Here is a 13,913-nt window from a genome sequence, read left to right as displayed (position 1 = left end):
GAGAGAGAGAGAGAGAGAGAGAGAGAGAGAGAGAGAGAGATATGGGTGTGTATATGTGCCACATCATGTGTCTTGGTGTCAGAGAACAAGTTTTCCTTCCACTGATTTGCCTGTTTCCACCTCCAATCTCTTTGTTGGAATGCTAGGATTATAGATGCAAGCCGCTGTATCTGGCTTAAATTTTTTTTTTAATCATTTACTTTAAAAAATTTTGGGCTGGAGAGATGGGTCAGCAGTTAAGAGCACTGGCTGCTCTTGCAGTGGACCCAGGTTAAATTCCCATTCCCCATATGGCAGTTAACAACAGTCCATAATTGCAGTTCCAGGGGATCCAATGCCCTTTTCTGACCTCCCAGGCACTGCACACCATGGGTGTACCTACCTACATGCATGCAATATACTCATAAAGTTAAAAAAAAATTTTTGTGTGTATATGTGTTTTGCTTACATGTAAGTGTATGCATGTGTACAATGCTAGCAGAGACTAGATTGGGGTATTGGATCCTCTAGAACTAGTTATGGATGGTTGTTAGCCAGCATATGGGTGTTGGGAACTGAACCTGTGTCATTTGCAAGAGCAGTAAGTGCTCTTTTTACATGGCTTCTGAGAATTGAGCTCAAGTCATCAGTCTTGTGTTACAAGCACTTTTACCCACTGAACCATCTCACTGGCACCCTTTTTTTTTTTTTTTTTGCTTTTTTGAGATAGGGTCTTGACATGTAGCCCAAGTTGGCCTTGACTTTCATTTGCCTATCTCCACTTCTCTATCTAGTGCTATCATTACAGGCCTGTGCCACTATATTGGCTATGAAGGCTAATTTCTGTCCTCTCCTATTTTTTGCTACGATGGCTCCAGCATGCAGAATATTAATTGGTATAGACTAAGAACTTAATAAATATTGTTGACTCACAAGTGAATTCTAATTACTGTTTATATCTGTCAATAAGATTTTGTAGTTTTCTTTATGTGGGTTCTGCATAGTCTTCTGGTGATCTGTAACATGTTGTACAAAAGGTACTGACATTTGGATTCGATTAGCTAGGTGCTGAATTTCTTTTTTGTCATTTTTTAGTTTTTTTTCAAAAACTTTATTATGTGTATGCGTGTACCATGTTGCATATGTGGAGGTCAGATGACAGCTTTAGGGAGTCGATTCTCTCCTTCCACCCTTACATGTGTTCTGGGGATCAAACTCTGCTGACAGGCTTGATCTACAAGTGCCATTACTTGCTAAGGCATCTCATCAGCCCCTCTTTGGAGTCTTCTTTTTAAAATTTTATTTATTATTTTTATTTTATGTATGAGTGTATTGCCATGCATGTAAGTGTACCTGTGTTATGCAATGCCCATGGAGGTCAGAAGAGGGCATCAGATCCCTTGGAACTGGAGTTATGAACAGTTGTTAGCCACCATGTAGGTGCTGGGAAGTGAACCCAGGTCCTCTGCAAGAGCAGTCAGTGCTGTTAACTACTGAGCCATCTCTCCAACTGTGCCCCCCCCCCCTTTTCATATTGAGACTTACTGTGTAGCCCTGGTTTGTCTGGAACACACTATATAGAGTAAGCTGGCCTTGACCTCAACAGAGATCACCTGCCTTTGCCTCCTTGAATGCTTGTACCACCATGCTCAGGGTTTTTTTTTTCTCCTTCATTGATTGGTTTTTATTTTATGTGTATTAGTGTTTTGCCTGCAAGTATGCAAGTGTGTGTGTTGCAGAAGGTTGTTAGCTGCCATGTGGGTGTTGGGAAACTGAACCTGTATTAGTGTTTTGCCTGCAAGTATGTAAGTGTGGAGTTGCAGAAGGTTGTTAGCTGCCATGTGGGTGTTGGGAAACTGAACCTAGGTCCTTTGCAAGAGCAGCCAGTACTCTTAACCATTGAGCTATCTCTCCACCACAAACAACCCCCCTCCCCCCTTCTTGAGTGGGTGGCGCATAGTTCTTGTCCTCTTGGGCTGCAGGTTCAGGGGCTTGTACTTCTTGCCCTTGTAGAATTTCCTGAGGTTTTATCTCTGAGTCTGGCTAATGATGGCGAGGACATGGGTGATGGATTTTCTGACAACTCAGATCTTGGAGAATTTGGACACAACGCTGCCTGTCACTTTAGGGACTTGCAGCTGCTGTTTCAGTAGCTCTTCTTGCTGCTGAAGGTTCTAAGCCTTAAACTTGGCATGGCTGGGTTCTGGCTGGTGTTTTGGAAAAGATTCTCACTTTGTAGCCCAGGGTGGTCTCACAGTTGTTGAAATCTTCTTGCCTTTGTTTCCCATGTGCTGTGATTACAGGTGTGAACTGCCATGGCCAGCTTAGTTTTATATTTTTTCAGACAGGGTCTAGCTATGTATGTCACCTGTGCTGACCTTAACTCAGAATCTTATCTCAGCCTCTTAAGAGCTGGGATAATAGACACGTGTCACCAAATGTGGCTTCTGAATTTGTTTTATTCTTAGAGTACCACTGAAAAAGTAGTTTATTATGTAAATACTTTTTTGGCAGCTATCAACATAGTATACTTGGTATATTTATAACATTCATTCTATAACTAATACAGTTCCATTTTTTGGAATAGATTCTATTTACTCTTGGTACATTAATCTATTAATATGATTCTAGATTTGATTTGCCTGTTTTTTTAATAATGATTTTTTTTCCATTTGTGTTTATATAAGTGAAACTGACCTTTTTTCTTCCTTTGAAGTTTTGGCATGAGTTTAATATCATAAGTGAATTAGGAAGCTTTTTCTTTTAAGTATAAAGATTTCATAAAACAATAAGGAGCTGTGTAATTTGTATTCAGAACATTTTTGCTTTTTGGGGATGAGGTTAAATGTTAGACTTAAACCTTTGAAAGCTATAATACTTGAAGAAATTAGGAAATGTTACTGCTTATGTTGAATGTAAGACCATACGTGGTTCATTATTAGAGTTTGGTTTTTTCCTGCTATTATATTTCATGTAGATATTAAAAAGAAATGATTAATAACTGGTTTTTGTGGGCCTTCATGAACTGCTAGATCTTTGATCACATCATTAAAATACATTTAGGAGTTTGTCTTCAGTTTTTAAAGGTACAGAAATAATGTTCTTCATTATTATTATTGTTACTATTTTGAGACAGTGGATTTTTTTTTTTTTTTTTTTTTTTTTTTTTTTTTTTTTTTTTTTTTTTTTTTTTTTGTCTTTTTGAAACAGGGTCTCTCTACAGACCCAGCTGGCCTGGAACTCAGTATGTAAACCAGACTGGCCTCATCTCACATAGATTCACCCGTCTCTGCCTCCTGAGTTCTGGAATTAAAGGCGTGAGCCACCACGCCTGGCTCCAGACATGAGTCTTATATAGCCCAGACTGGCCATCACATCTCACTTAGCAGAGGATAACCTTGATTCTTCTGCCTTCTCCTTCTGAGTATTGGAATTATAGGAGCACACCATCATGCTTGTGGTACTAGAGGTTAAACTCAAGTCCTTGTAAGTGCTAGGCAGGCACTCTACCAACTGAGCTAATTCCCTGGTACCCAAAATATTTAAATACTGATATTTAACCCTAAGCTGATCTTGAAGATTTACACTAATTTCATAAGTTAATAAGGAAGCTTTTCATCTTAAAAAAATCTTTTAAAGTATAAAATTTTGTTTTGGTTTTGAGTTTTGAACCTAGGGTCATACATGCAAACCATGTGTTACCAAATGACAGACTGAAACAAGAGAATCACAACAAATTTTAGAACAGCCTGCGCTATTGAGAATCTGCTTCAAAACAAGAAAGGGCTATTGAGATGGCTCAGAGGGTAATGGTGCTTGCTATACAAGTCAGTCAAGGTGTGGACCTTTAGCCCCAATTTTAGAACTTAAGTGTATGAATTAACATTTGAGTTCTTGTTTTGTGCCAGACACTACTGGGGCAATTTATATCTTTTAACTCATGTAAACTTTCACAGCAGTTCTATGAGACTGCTCTCTCTATTTTATATGGCTGAACACTGAGGCACTGGGAAGTTAAGTATTGGAACCAGCAGTGAACTGTCATTGGAACTTAAAACTATTGTTTGAATTGTCTTCTGATATGTTCTTATTCCGTTTGTAAAAGATTGGTGACAAACTGGATAATAACTCATTAATTTATATAGGTAATTATATCAAGATGTATTTGGTCTGTATTCACAGTGATTCTCAGCAAGGTGCATAGCAGACTGTGATAGGAAGGAAGTTGAGAAAGGTAGTTATGATTGGCAAGGGCCTTGGTATATGTGGTATAGAAATCCACAAAAGATTTTGAGTGCGGAGCTGGAGATACGTGATTTAGCTAGCTGTATTTAAATAAGAGGTCTGTGGCTGCAGGATGAAGAATTAGTGTTAAAGAGATGAGAAGTTGGAGGCAGAGAAGTTGGCCATAGTGACCATGGCTGAGTAGGCCATAAAATAGGATAGCACGTTGGCGGCTGAAGGTAGGATAGAGGAGAGAAGGAAGTCATTCATATTGCCTAACATCCTTTAAATAGATAGTCATTACTGTCATACATGATATGACTAAAGCTTTTTAATTTTTTTGAGGTAGGGTTTCAGTTAGCCCAGGCTAACTTTACATCTGCTGTTTAGCTGAAGATAACCTTGAACTTTTTTTGAGACAGGGTCTCCCTGTAGTCCCAGCTGGCCACTCACTATGTAGATTAGGCTGGCCTCATTCTCATAGAGATCTGCCTGTCTCTGCCTCCCTAGTGCTGGGATCAAAGGCATGCACCACTACACTTGGCTATAACTTTGAACTTCTGATCCTCCTGCCTCCACCTCCCATGTGCTAGGATTACAGGTGTGTGCTACCATTTCTGGTGTTCTAAAGCTTCTTTTTATAATTTACATTGAAATCATCAAGAACTGAGTCATGTGTTCATGACTACATTTGACTTTCTTAAGTAGATTTGGGAAGGGCTTGACTAAGTTCTTTTAGTGTGGTACATGTCTGCACTAAAATCTGTCATGATGTTTTTTTCTTTGCACTTGTTTCAATCTTAGGGCTTTTTTCTAGATCCTGCCCTTACATGTGTCCTCGCTTTTCCTGTATAGTCGTGATTTTGGTAGTGTTTTTCATCTTTTATGCATTCAAGATTAAGTGAAATAAAAACTAATTTCACATTGTCTTTGTTCCCATTTGGGTCCAAGGTTAAGATTTATTTCTGATTCTCTTATTTATTTTATACTCTATTTTTTCACTGACAGCTTCCATGCAGAGGAAACCCAAATCATATTCTTCTTCTTTAATGGATCAGATTCCTATCAAATTCTTGATTCGACAGGCTCAAGGGCTGCAGCAGGAGTTGGGAGGTACATTGTTTTATACATTTTTTAGTTCTAAAGTTTGTTGTTAAGAAATATGTTATTGCTTATTGTACTAGGTGTTCAGTGTTAAAAATTTAAACAGTGCAAGGATGAAAACTCTCTTTGCTTCTCTTACTGAGTTCATTATCTTTTTTATTTTGTTTTGTTTTTGGAAACAGGGTTTCCCTGTAGCCTCAACTGGCCTGGAATTCACTATTGTGAATTCCAAGCTGACCTTGATCTCACGAGATCTGCCAGCCTCTGCCTCCCAAGTGAAGTTCTGGAATTAAAGTTGTGTATTACCACACTTGGCTAAATCTATTATATTACTCTCTATAGATCACCTCCCCTCCCAGAAAACCTGAGCTGCTTTCAGTTTGGCATGTATTTTAAATCATTTTTCCATATAGGTTGAACCAAGTACAGTGGTAGATATAGGCTTGGGGATGCAGCTCAGTGATGGAGTGCCTCCCTGGCATGCATGATGTCCTGGGTTCTGTCTGCAGTGCCATACACACATATAGAAGTCAATATATATTTTTAATTCACTTCAACTTATTTTAAAAAATATTTTATTATTATTTTACATGGATGAACGTATTTTGCTTGCATGTAAGTGCACCCATGTCATGCAGTGCCCACAGAGGTCGGAAGAGGGTGTCTGATCCCCTGGAGCTTGGGTGGTTGTTAGCTGCCATGTGGGTGCTAGGAAATGAACTGGGTCCTTCACAAAAGCAGCCAGTGCTCTTAACCACTGAGCCATCTCTCCAGCCCCTACTTCAACTTATAATGAGGTTATTAGGACATAACCCTGTTGTAAGCTGAAATATATCAAGTCGAAAATTCATTCGCAGCATCTAACTTACAGAAATGCTTAGAAAAGCAGGATAATAGGGTAGCATTTGTTTTCCCTTATGATTATCTGGCTGACTGGGAGCTTCCCACTGCTGCTGCTTGCATAACTGGAAAGTCTGTTATTTCATGCTGCAGGCCTTGGTAAAGGTTGGATTTCAAAGGATAGTCTGTACCAAGTGTGCATCACTTTTACACCATTGTAAAGCAGAGAACTCAAATCCAACCATCCAAAGCTGGAGACTACCTTTGACCTATAGGAGCTACAATTTTTTTTTTTTTTTTTTTGGTCTTTTTGAGACAGGGTCTCCCTGTAGCCCCAGCTGTCCTGGAACTCACTAGGTAGACCAGGCTGGCTTTGAACTCACAGAGATCCGCCTGCCTCTGCCTCCTGAGTGCTAGGATTAAAGGCATGCGCCACTACGCCTGGCAGGAGCCACAATTTTATATAGTTGAACCCATTAGATACATATGTAATAAAAAATTTTTTAAAAACAATATGGATGGATGTTATATTGCTTGTGTACAGCTTTTGTTTTTACTTAAGCTTACATTACAGTGGCTTTGTTTTAAAATTTGTTTTCCTTGTGTCTGTTTCAAATACTTTCTACTCTGCAACAGCTTCTCAAATGAATTTTCAATACTCAGACCTATTAGAGAATTCCATCACTTTTTGTTTGTTTTTTGTCTTTTTTTGAGACAGTCTTCCTGTAGCCCCAAGTGGCCTAGCACTTGTTATGGAGAACATGCTAGCCTTGATCTCATAGAGATCTACCTGCCTCTACCTCCCTAGTGCTGAGTTCAAAGGCATGCACCACCATGCCCGGTTTCCTTTTTTGTTTTTTGCATTACTGGAGATTGTGCCCAAGGCCTTACACATACTAGGCAAGTACACTACTATTGAGCTACATCCAGCTCTACCCTACTTTTTTTTTTTTTTTTTTTTTTTTGAGACAGTGTCTCACTAAGTTTCCCTGGCTGGTTTGAACTCATTGTATAGCCCAGGTAAGGCCTTGGTCTTGCAATTTCCCTTGCTTCAGCCTCCCAAAGTACCTGAGATTACAGACCTGTACCACCAGACCCAGCTATTCTCCCTCTCCAAGGACTTTGTTTTGTATTGGAGTCTTGGATATCTGTCATGTCGGTCCATTTAGATCTGTTTGTAGCTGTTCCATAATATCATGTGATAGATTAATATGGATGTTATATAATAGTACAGTTATAAACATTGTCAAATTTCTGTATGAAGTATTTCTAGACGTTTGATATTTTTCTTAATAAAATGTTTCATGTTTCAGTATGGTTTACTGTGTCTTTGAAATTGTGAATTTCTTTTCTTCCTTTGTTATGGTTGGTTTGAAAGAGGAATATGAGCCTTCATTGGACATGTTTAGCCAGATGGTTGCATTTATTATATCTTTACATAGTCTATTCTAAAATAAATGATACAGTATTTGGCAGTTTGGGGCAATTAACATGTTTTACTGAAAAGAGTATAATATGTAGATTGGTTTGCACTATTACAAGCTATCTCTTTTGTGTCTGTTAGTAGTTTTAATTGTACATATATTTAGAGGTTTAAACTTAAGTAGCATGTTTTATTGTTATAATGGCTTTTCAAATGTAGAGGCATCAATTTTAAGCAGATTCTATGAGGGTCAGGCATGGCAGCACACATTGTAACCCTAGCACTTGAGACATGGAGGCAAGAAGAAGATCAGCCTGGCCTACAGAATGAGTTCAAGTCACACCTGGGCTATAGTGTTAGACTGTTTCAAAAAACCATAGCTTTTATCACAAAGGAAGCAGATATTATCCCTACTGGGATTCACCAGCTGTGTTTTTCTTGATTTAAGATGTGTGATAAGGGGATGATTGATTTTAGTACCATTACTGCTCTTAGCATATTCTTACTGTGGTGATGATGATGATGATGGTGTAGCATCGAACAGGAATACTTACTGGCTCTTTACATACCAAGCACTTAACTTGCGGTACTCTGTATCACTGAATAAGCATTTTGTATTAAAAAATTTAGAACATTCTTCATTTTGTGCATTGTGTGTGGAGGTCAGAGGACAACTTTTGGGACTCTGTCTTTCTTTCCATGATGTGGGTCCTGGAAATCAAACTCAGGTTGTCTGCCTTTACCCTCTGAGCCACCTTGCTGGCTCTGTTTTGAATCAGGGTCTTACTCTAGCTCAGGCTAACTTGCAAAACTCTAGTCTAGACAGGTCTTGAATTCAAGGCAATCCTCCTACCTGAGCCTCTTGAGTGCTGGAATTATAGGCTTGAGCCACCAGGTCCTGCTTATTTTCTAACTGATATTACATAGCAGTAGTCATAATAGTAAACAGTACTACAGCATTTCAGACTAGAATGCTAGTATGAAAGACTTCATTTAGTACATGGAAGAGTTTACTAAGAAATGCCATTTTAGACATTCAAAGTAAGTAGATGAATTTTACTCATCTATAAAAATGATTCTAAATAGGATTGGAAGACAGGGCGTATTTCTTACAGAAGCCTTCAGAATTTCTTCTTTCTCCCTTTCTCTCTGTGTTGTGTACGTACATATTCATATATGTGCAGGTGCATATGTATATTTTGGTTGCATGTAGAGGCCAGGGACAACCTTAGGTATTGTTCCTCAGGAGCTGACTCCTTTTTTTTTGGAGGAAGGAAGGTGAAACAGTTGCCTAGAATGTACCAACAATGGCTGGCAGTGAGCCCAGGGGTCTGCCTGTCTCAGTGGGATTACAAGTGCTTTGGCTTACTTGTGTGGATTTGGGGGATTGAACTCATGTGCTCATGCTTGTAAACCGAACAGTTTACTAACTGAGCTATCTCCCAAGCCTATTTACCAGAATTTCTGAGTGAGCCTTTTTTTTCCCCCTTTCTTGAGACAAGGCCTCACTCTGTACTTCTGGCTTGCTTGGAACTCATTGTGTAGACAAAGCTGGCCTCAGACTCACTAAGATCTGCCTGCCTCTGCCTTCTGAGTTCTTGGATTAAAGGTGTGCACCACCATGCTGGGTTTCAGCAAGCCTTTTTCAAACTGTTACCTATTTCTTCTCCCCTGAACTCTTAAAATGCTGCTATATCAAGCTTTTTGGATGCGATTAATTAGAAGAGTGTTTGAGAACATCTGACACAGAGGTCATTCTCAACTTACTGTTAATTTGATTTCTTGGGGACCTTTTTTTTTTTTTTTGGTCTTTTTGAGACAGCCTCCCTGTAGCCCCAGCTGTCCTGGAACTCATTATGTAGACCAGGCTGGCTTTGAACTCACAGAGATCCACCTGTCTCTGCTTCCCAAGTGCTGGGATTAAAGGCGTGTGCCACCGCGCCCAGCCTGATTTCTTGGGGACTTTTATTTAAGCAGATGCTCTTTTTTAAACTACTATACAGAAGTTTTTGTTTTTTTTTTTAAAGGTTTATTTTTGGGGCTGGAGAGATGACTCTGGTTAAGAGCACTGGCTTGTCTTGTGGAGGACCTCGGTTCAATTCCCAGCACCCACAGGTGGCTAACAACTATCCCTAACTCCAGTTCCAGGGGATCTCGATGCTCTCTTCTGGCCTCTGTGGGCATTGCACACACATGGTACACTTACATGCAGGCAAACAAAACACTCATACACATAAAACAAAAAATAATTAAAATTTATTTTTATTCTTATATTTATGTGTTTGTCTGTGTTTGCCACTGTGTGAGTGTCCACAGATTCCAGAAGAGTGAATTGGCTCCCTTGGAGTTAGAGTTATGTGACTGTGAGCTGCCCAAAGTGGATGCTTGGAACTGAGCTCAGATCCTCAGGAAGAGTAGTGAGTGCTCCTAACTATTGAGTCATCCCTCCAGCTCAGAATTTTTTTTCTTAATTTAAAAAACATTATTTTGGTATGGGGATTGAACATAGGGTATCATACATGCTAGGCAGGAACTCTACCACTGATTTACATCCCTAGCCTTTATTTTATTTTGAGATAACATCTAAGTTGCCAAGACTGGTTTTGAACTCACTCTCTAACCCAGGCAAGGCCTTGAACATAGCATCCTCCTGCCTCAGTCTTCTGAATAGTTAGGATTCTACCTAAACTTCTTAAAATGTGGTATATGCACAGAAGTACAGATTGCTAGGGCTCCATTTTAGAGTGTATCATAGTTACCGGCATGGCATCTCCTACTCTGTGTATGCAGCAAGGTTCTTTTGTAGCTTCTGATGCTAGAGGTACTCTAATAATGCTCTGAGAAACCATGCTGGAACCTACCTTCTGTCTTTACCATCTGTTGACTTTCTGAAAATAACAGACTGGGGAAGATTCTGCTTTTTGAGAATTGAGAATCCAATTGACTTGCTCTTGATTTTTAAGGGCTGCATTCAGCTTTACTACGTCTCCTTGCAACTAATTACCCACATTTATGTATTGTGGATGACTGGATCTGTGAAGAAGAAATCACAGGGACTGATGCCCTGTTAAGGCGAATGCTCCTGACTAATAATGCCAAAAACCACTCTCCTAAACAACTCCAACAAGGTACAGTAAACTACATCTTATGTCTTTTACTACTACAAAGAGATGCTCGGTTAATTGAAATCTTATATTTTAAGTAATACTCTTTGGGTTAAGGATTTTTAACTGTTTCTCACTATGCTGGGAATTTACTAAACATGCTTCTATCTTTTTCCTCATATTTTGCATTATATAACTAAAAAAGATTTAGAGAAATTCTAAACTGGTTAGGAACAAATGCAATAGACTTTATAAATAGGCAATATAATAATAAATAGGCAATATACTTGTTGTTAATGGGTAATATTCTAGATGAGTACCCCTAAATAAAATAACAAGCTACACATAAACTTTGCATTAGTTCTATTGCAAAGTTTCAGATTAGGGGCTGGAGAGATGATTCAGCAGTTGAGAGCACTAACTAGTCTTGCAGAGGACCTGGGTTCAATTCCCAGCACTCACATGTGGGCTAACAGCCCATAATTCCAGTTCCAGGGGATCCAACTCCCCCTTCTGTCACGGGTGCGCTTATACACATGTAGGCAATACACTCATACCCATTTAAAAAAAAATTCAGTTTATAGCCAGGTGTAGTGGTTCATGCCTTTAATTCCAGCACTTGGGAGGCAGAGGCGGGTGGATTGCTGTAAGTTTCAGGACAGCTGAGACTGCCGAGAGACCATGTCTCAGAAAACAAAACAAAAGACGTTTTAGTTCATGGGCTCAGCTGTTAAGAGCACTCACTGCTCTTGCAGAGGACCCAGGTTCAAGTCCCAGCACCCACATGGCAACTTACCTCCAACTCCAGTTTCAGGGATCTCATGCCTTCTTCTGGCTTCTATAAGCACTTGAGAGGTAGAGGCAGACTGATCTCTGTGAGACTGAGGCTGGCCTGGTCTATGTAGTAAGCTCTAGGCCAGCTGAAGCTGTATGGAGACCTTGCCTCAATAAAACAAATTGCCCCCTCCCCCCACCTTAGGGGAAAAAAAAACCCCAAAAAACAAACCTAAATTTCAGTTTTTGGGGGGGCGCCTTTTTGAGTCCGGGTCTCCCTATAGCCCCAGGCTGGTTTTGAACTCACAGAGACTGCCTGCCTCTGCCTTCCAAATGCTGGGATTACCACATCCAGCATCTAAATTTCATGTTTAAGTCTTGTGAAAAACTTTGTATAGTTACTAGAGAATCTTTACTTCTTTTCGCTCTGCCAATATTGGCCTTTCCACTCCCCTTTAATCTTTTCTTTCTGTTCATGACTTCCTTTTGCTGTTGTCTTGAAGTCTTTTTCTCTTTTTCTTTTGGTGTTACAGATTAAATTCTGGGCCTTTGTGCATGCTGGTGCTTAACTACTGAGCTAACCCCCTTTTGAGGTCATTGTCTTCACATTTTTCTTTGTATGGCTGAAGGAATTGTAAGTCATCCAAAGCCAGTTGTCCTTGCCACATGGATTTTGAGCCCAGATGCAGAGATGACATCTGTGTGTTCCTACAAGTTTTGGCTAGTTTCTTCCAAATCTCTTTGAGGTATTGTTGGTTTTCCAGGGTGAAGGACATGCATGACTGTCTATTTTCCTTGAAGCAGTTAGGTGTTCATGGACATCTAGGTCCATTTAGTAACTGTGGTATTTATGATGATAGAAAAAAATTTATCTTATTTATTTATTTATTTATTTATTTATTTATTTATTTATTTATTTATTTATTTATTTATGTCTTTTTGAGACAGGGTCTCCCTGTAGCCCCAGTTGATGTGGAACTCGTTATGTAGACCAGGCTGGTCTTGAACTCACAGAGATCTGCCTGCCTCTGTCTTCTGAGGGCTGGAATTAAGGCCTGTGCTACTACGTCTGGCTAAAAATAGTTTTATTTAATCACAAATTTCCAATATATTATTTTATCATGTAATCAAAATATTAATGAGATATTTTGCTTTTTTTAAAACCTGCATTCAGTTTTACCATCTGGCATTTATTTTACATTTATGTCATACCTCATGTTGTACTGTGTCTAAGATGCTCATAGCCAGCTCTGGTTAGTGACCACTCTACTGAAGAGCATGTTTTAGGTATGTTTTTAGTAACAGGGATCTCCTAGATGCTTACCTACAAAGGGGCACCTGTTGGAAAGTATCAAGGAGGTTGAAATTTTCAAATTAATAAACTACAGAAGCAATGCTTTAGGTTATTTTTCTATTTCAGTACTGCTTCTGAAAATCAGCCTGAGTTACCTAAGAAAATGAGGTTAGCCTTTGTGTCACTAATATGATCTTTTTTTTGTGTGGTCTTTTTTTTTGAGACAGGGTCTCCCTGTAGCCTCAGCTGGTCTAGAACTCTCTATGTAGACTAGGTTGGCTTTGAATTCACAGAGATCTACCTGCCTCTGCCTCCCAAATGCTGGGATTAAAGATATGTGCCATCACGCTCGGCTACTAATATGATTGTTTAAAAAATGAAACCTTATTGTTCTTTTTGAAATAAGAACTGTACTTTCATGAATTATTTTTAATTACATTTTTATTTATTTATTTTGCATATGTTTGTGATTGGGCTTCCACATGCCATAGCATGCATAGGGAGTTTAGAGGACAACTTGTAGAAGCTGGTTCTCTCCATGTGGTGCCAGGGATTGAATTCAGGTTGTTAGGCTTGACTACAGGTGCCCTAACGTGCCCAGCCATCTTATCCATCCTCCATTAATTTTTCTAAAGCCTTTATATTAGATTTAGTGAAAATTGTAGCTAGTATTGAAAGTTTTACTTTTAGCAATAATTGTTTTCTTGATTTGGCTGGCCTATATTCCAAGAAAGCTTGGTAAACTTTACAGAATTTAGATAATGGTTGCAAAACTTTCTTTTTAGCATTTTCAGCTGTCCCAGTGAGTCACACACAAGTGATGCAGATTATAGAACACTTGACTCTGCTCTCTGCCAGTGAACTTATACCATATGCAGAAGCATTAACATCCAATATGAACCAGCTGCTGGACTCAGGGGTTCCACGGAGAATTCTTCAGACGGTCAATAAATTGTGGATGGTTCTTAATACTGTGATGCCAAGAAGGTAAATTCTGTGTATTGCTACATGTAATAGAGTAGAGCATTGATACTATACAAAAGCTTAATTGTTGAAAAAATATTTACAGGACCATGTATATCAACAGTTGTTGGGTATATGACAATAAAATTCCTTTCTAAAGACTACTAATTAAATATTTGTTATATTTTCAGGTAAAGAATATACTTTA

General features: G+C 39.0%; 1 protein-coding gene across 8 annotated transcripts in view; it reads left to right on the top strand.

The window, feature by feature from the left end:
- The window catches only part of Ints2 (integrator complex subunit 2), a 68,455-nt gene that overhangs the window by 34,533 nt on the left and 20,009 nt on the right, over positions 1–13,913 (top strand). For 7 of the 8 annotated variants that reach the window (XM_029568095.1, XM_029568092.1, XM_029568093.1 and 4 more), the window contains 3 exons: positions 5,212–5,316; positions 10,534–10,698; positions 13,528–13,729. In XM_029568095.1, the coding sequence (XP_029423955.1) occupies positions 5,212–5,316; positions 10,534–10,698; positions 13,528–13,729 (472 nt within the window). The remainder of the gene's footprint in view (positions 1–5,211; positions 5,317–10,533; positions 10,699–13,527; positions 13,730–13,913) is intronic. The other variant, XM_029568094.1, reaches the window with a different exon arrangement.

Source organism: Nannospalax galili, unplaced genomic scaffold, assembly GCF_000622305.1.
Source record: "Nannospalax galili isolate Female #2095 unplaced genomic scaffold, S.galili_v1.0 scaffold879, whole genome shotgun sequence".
In the NCBI taxonomy this organism is placed as follows: Eukaryota; Metazoa; Chordata; class Mammalia; order Rodentia; family Spalacidae; genus Nannospalax; species Nannospalax galili.
Note: the sequence above shows the minus strand (reverse complement) of the source record. Positions and strands in the feature narration are given on the sequence as shown.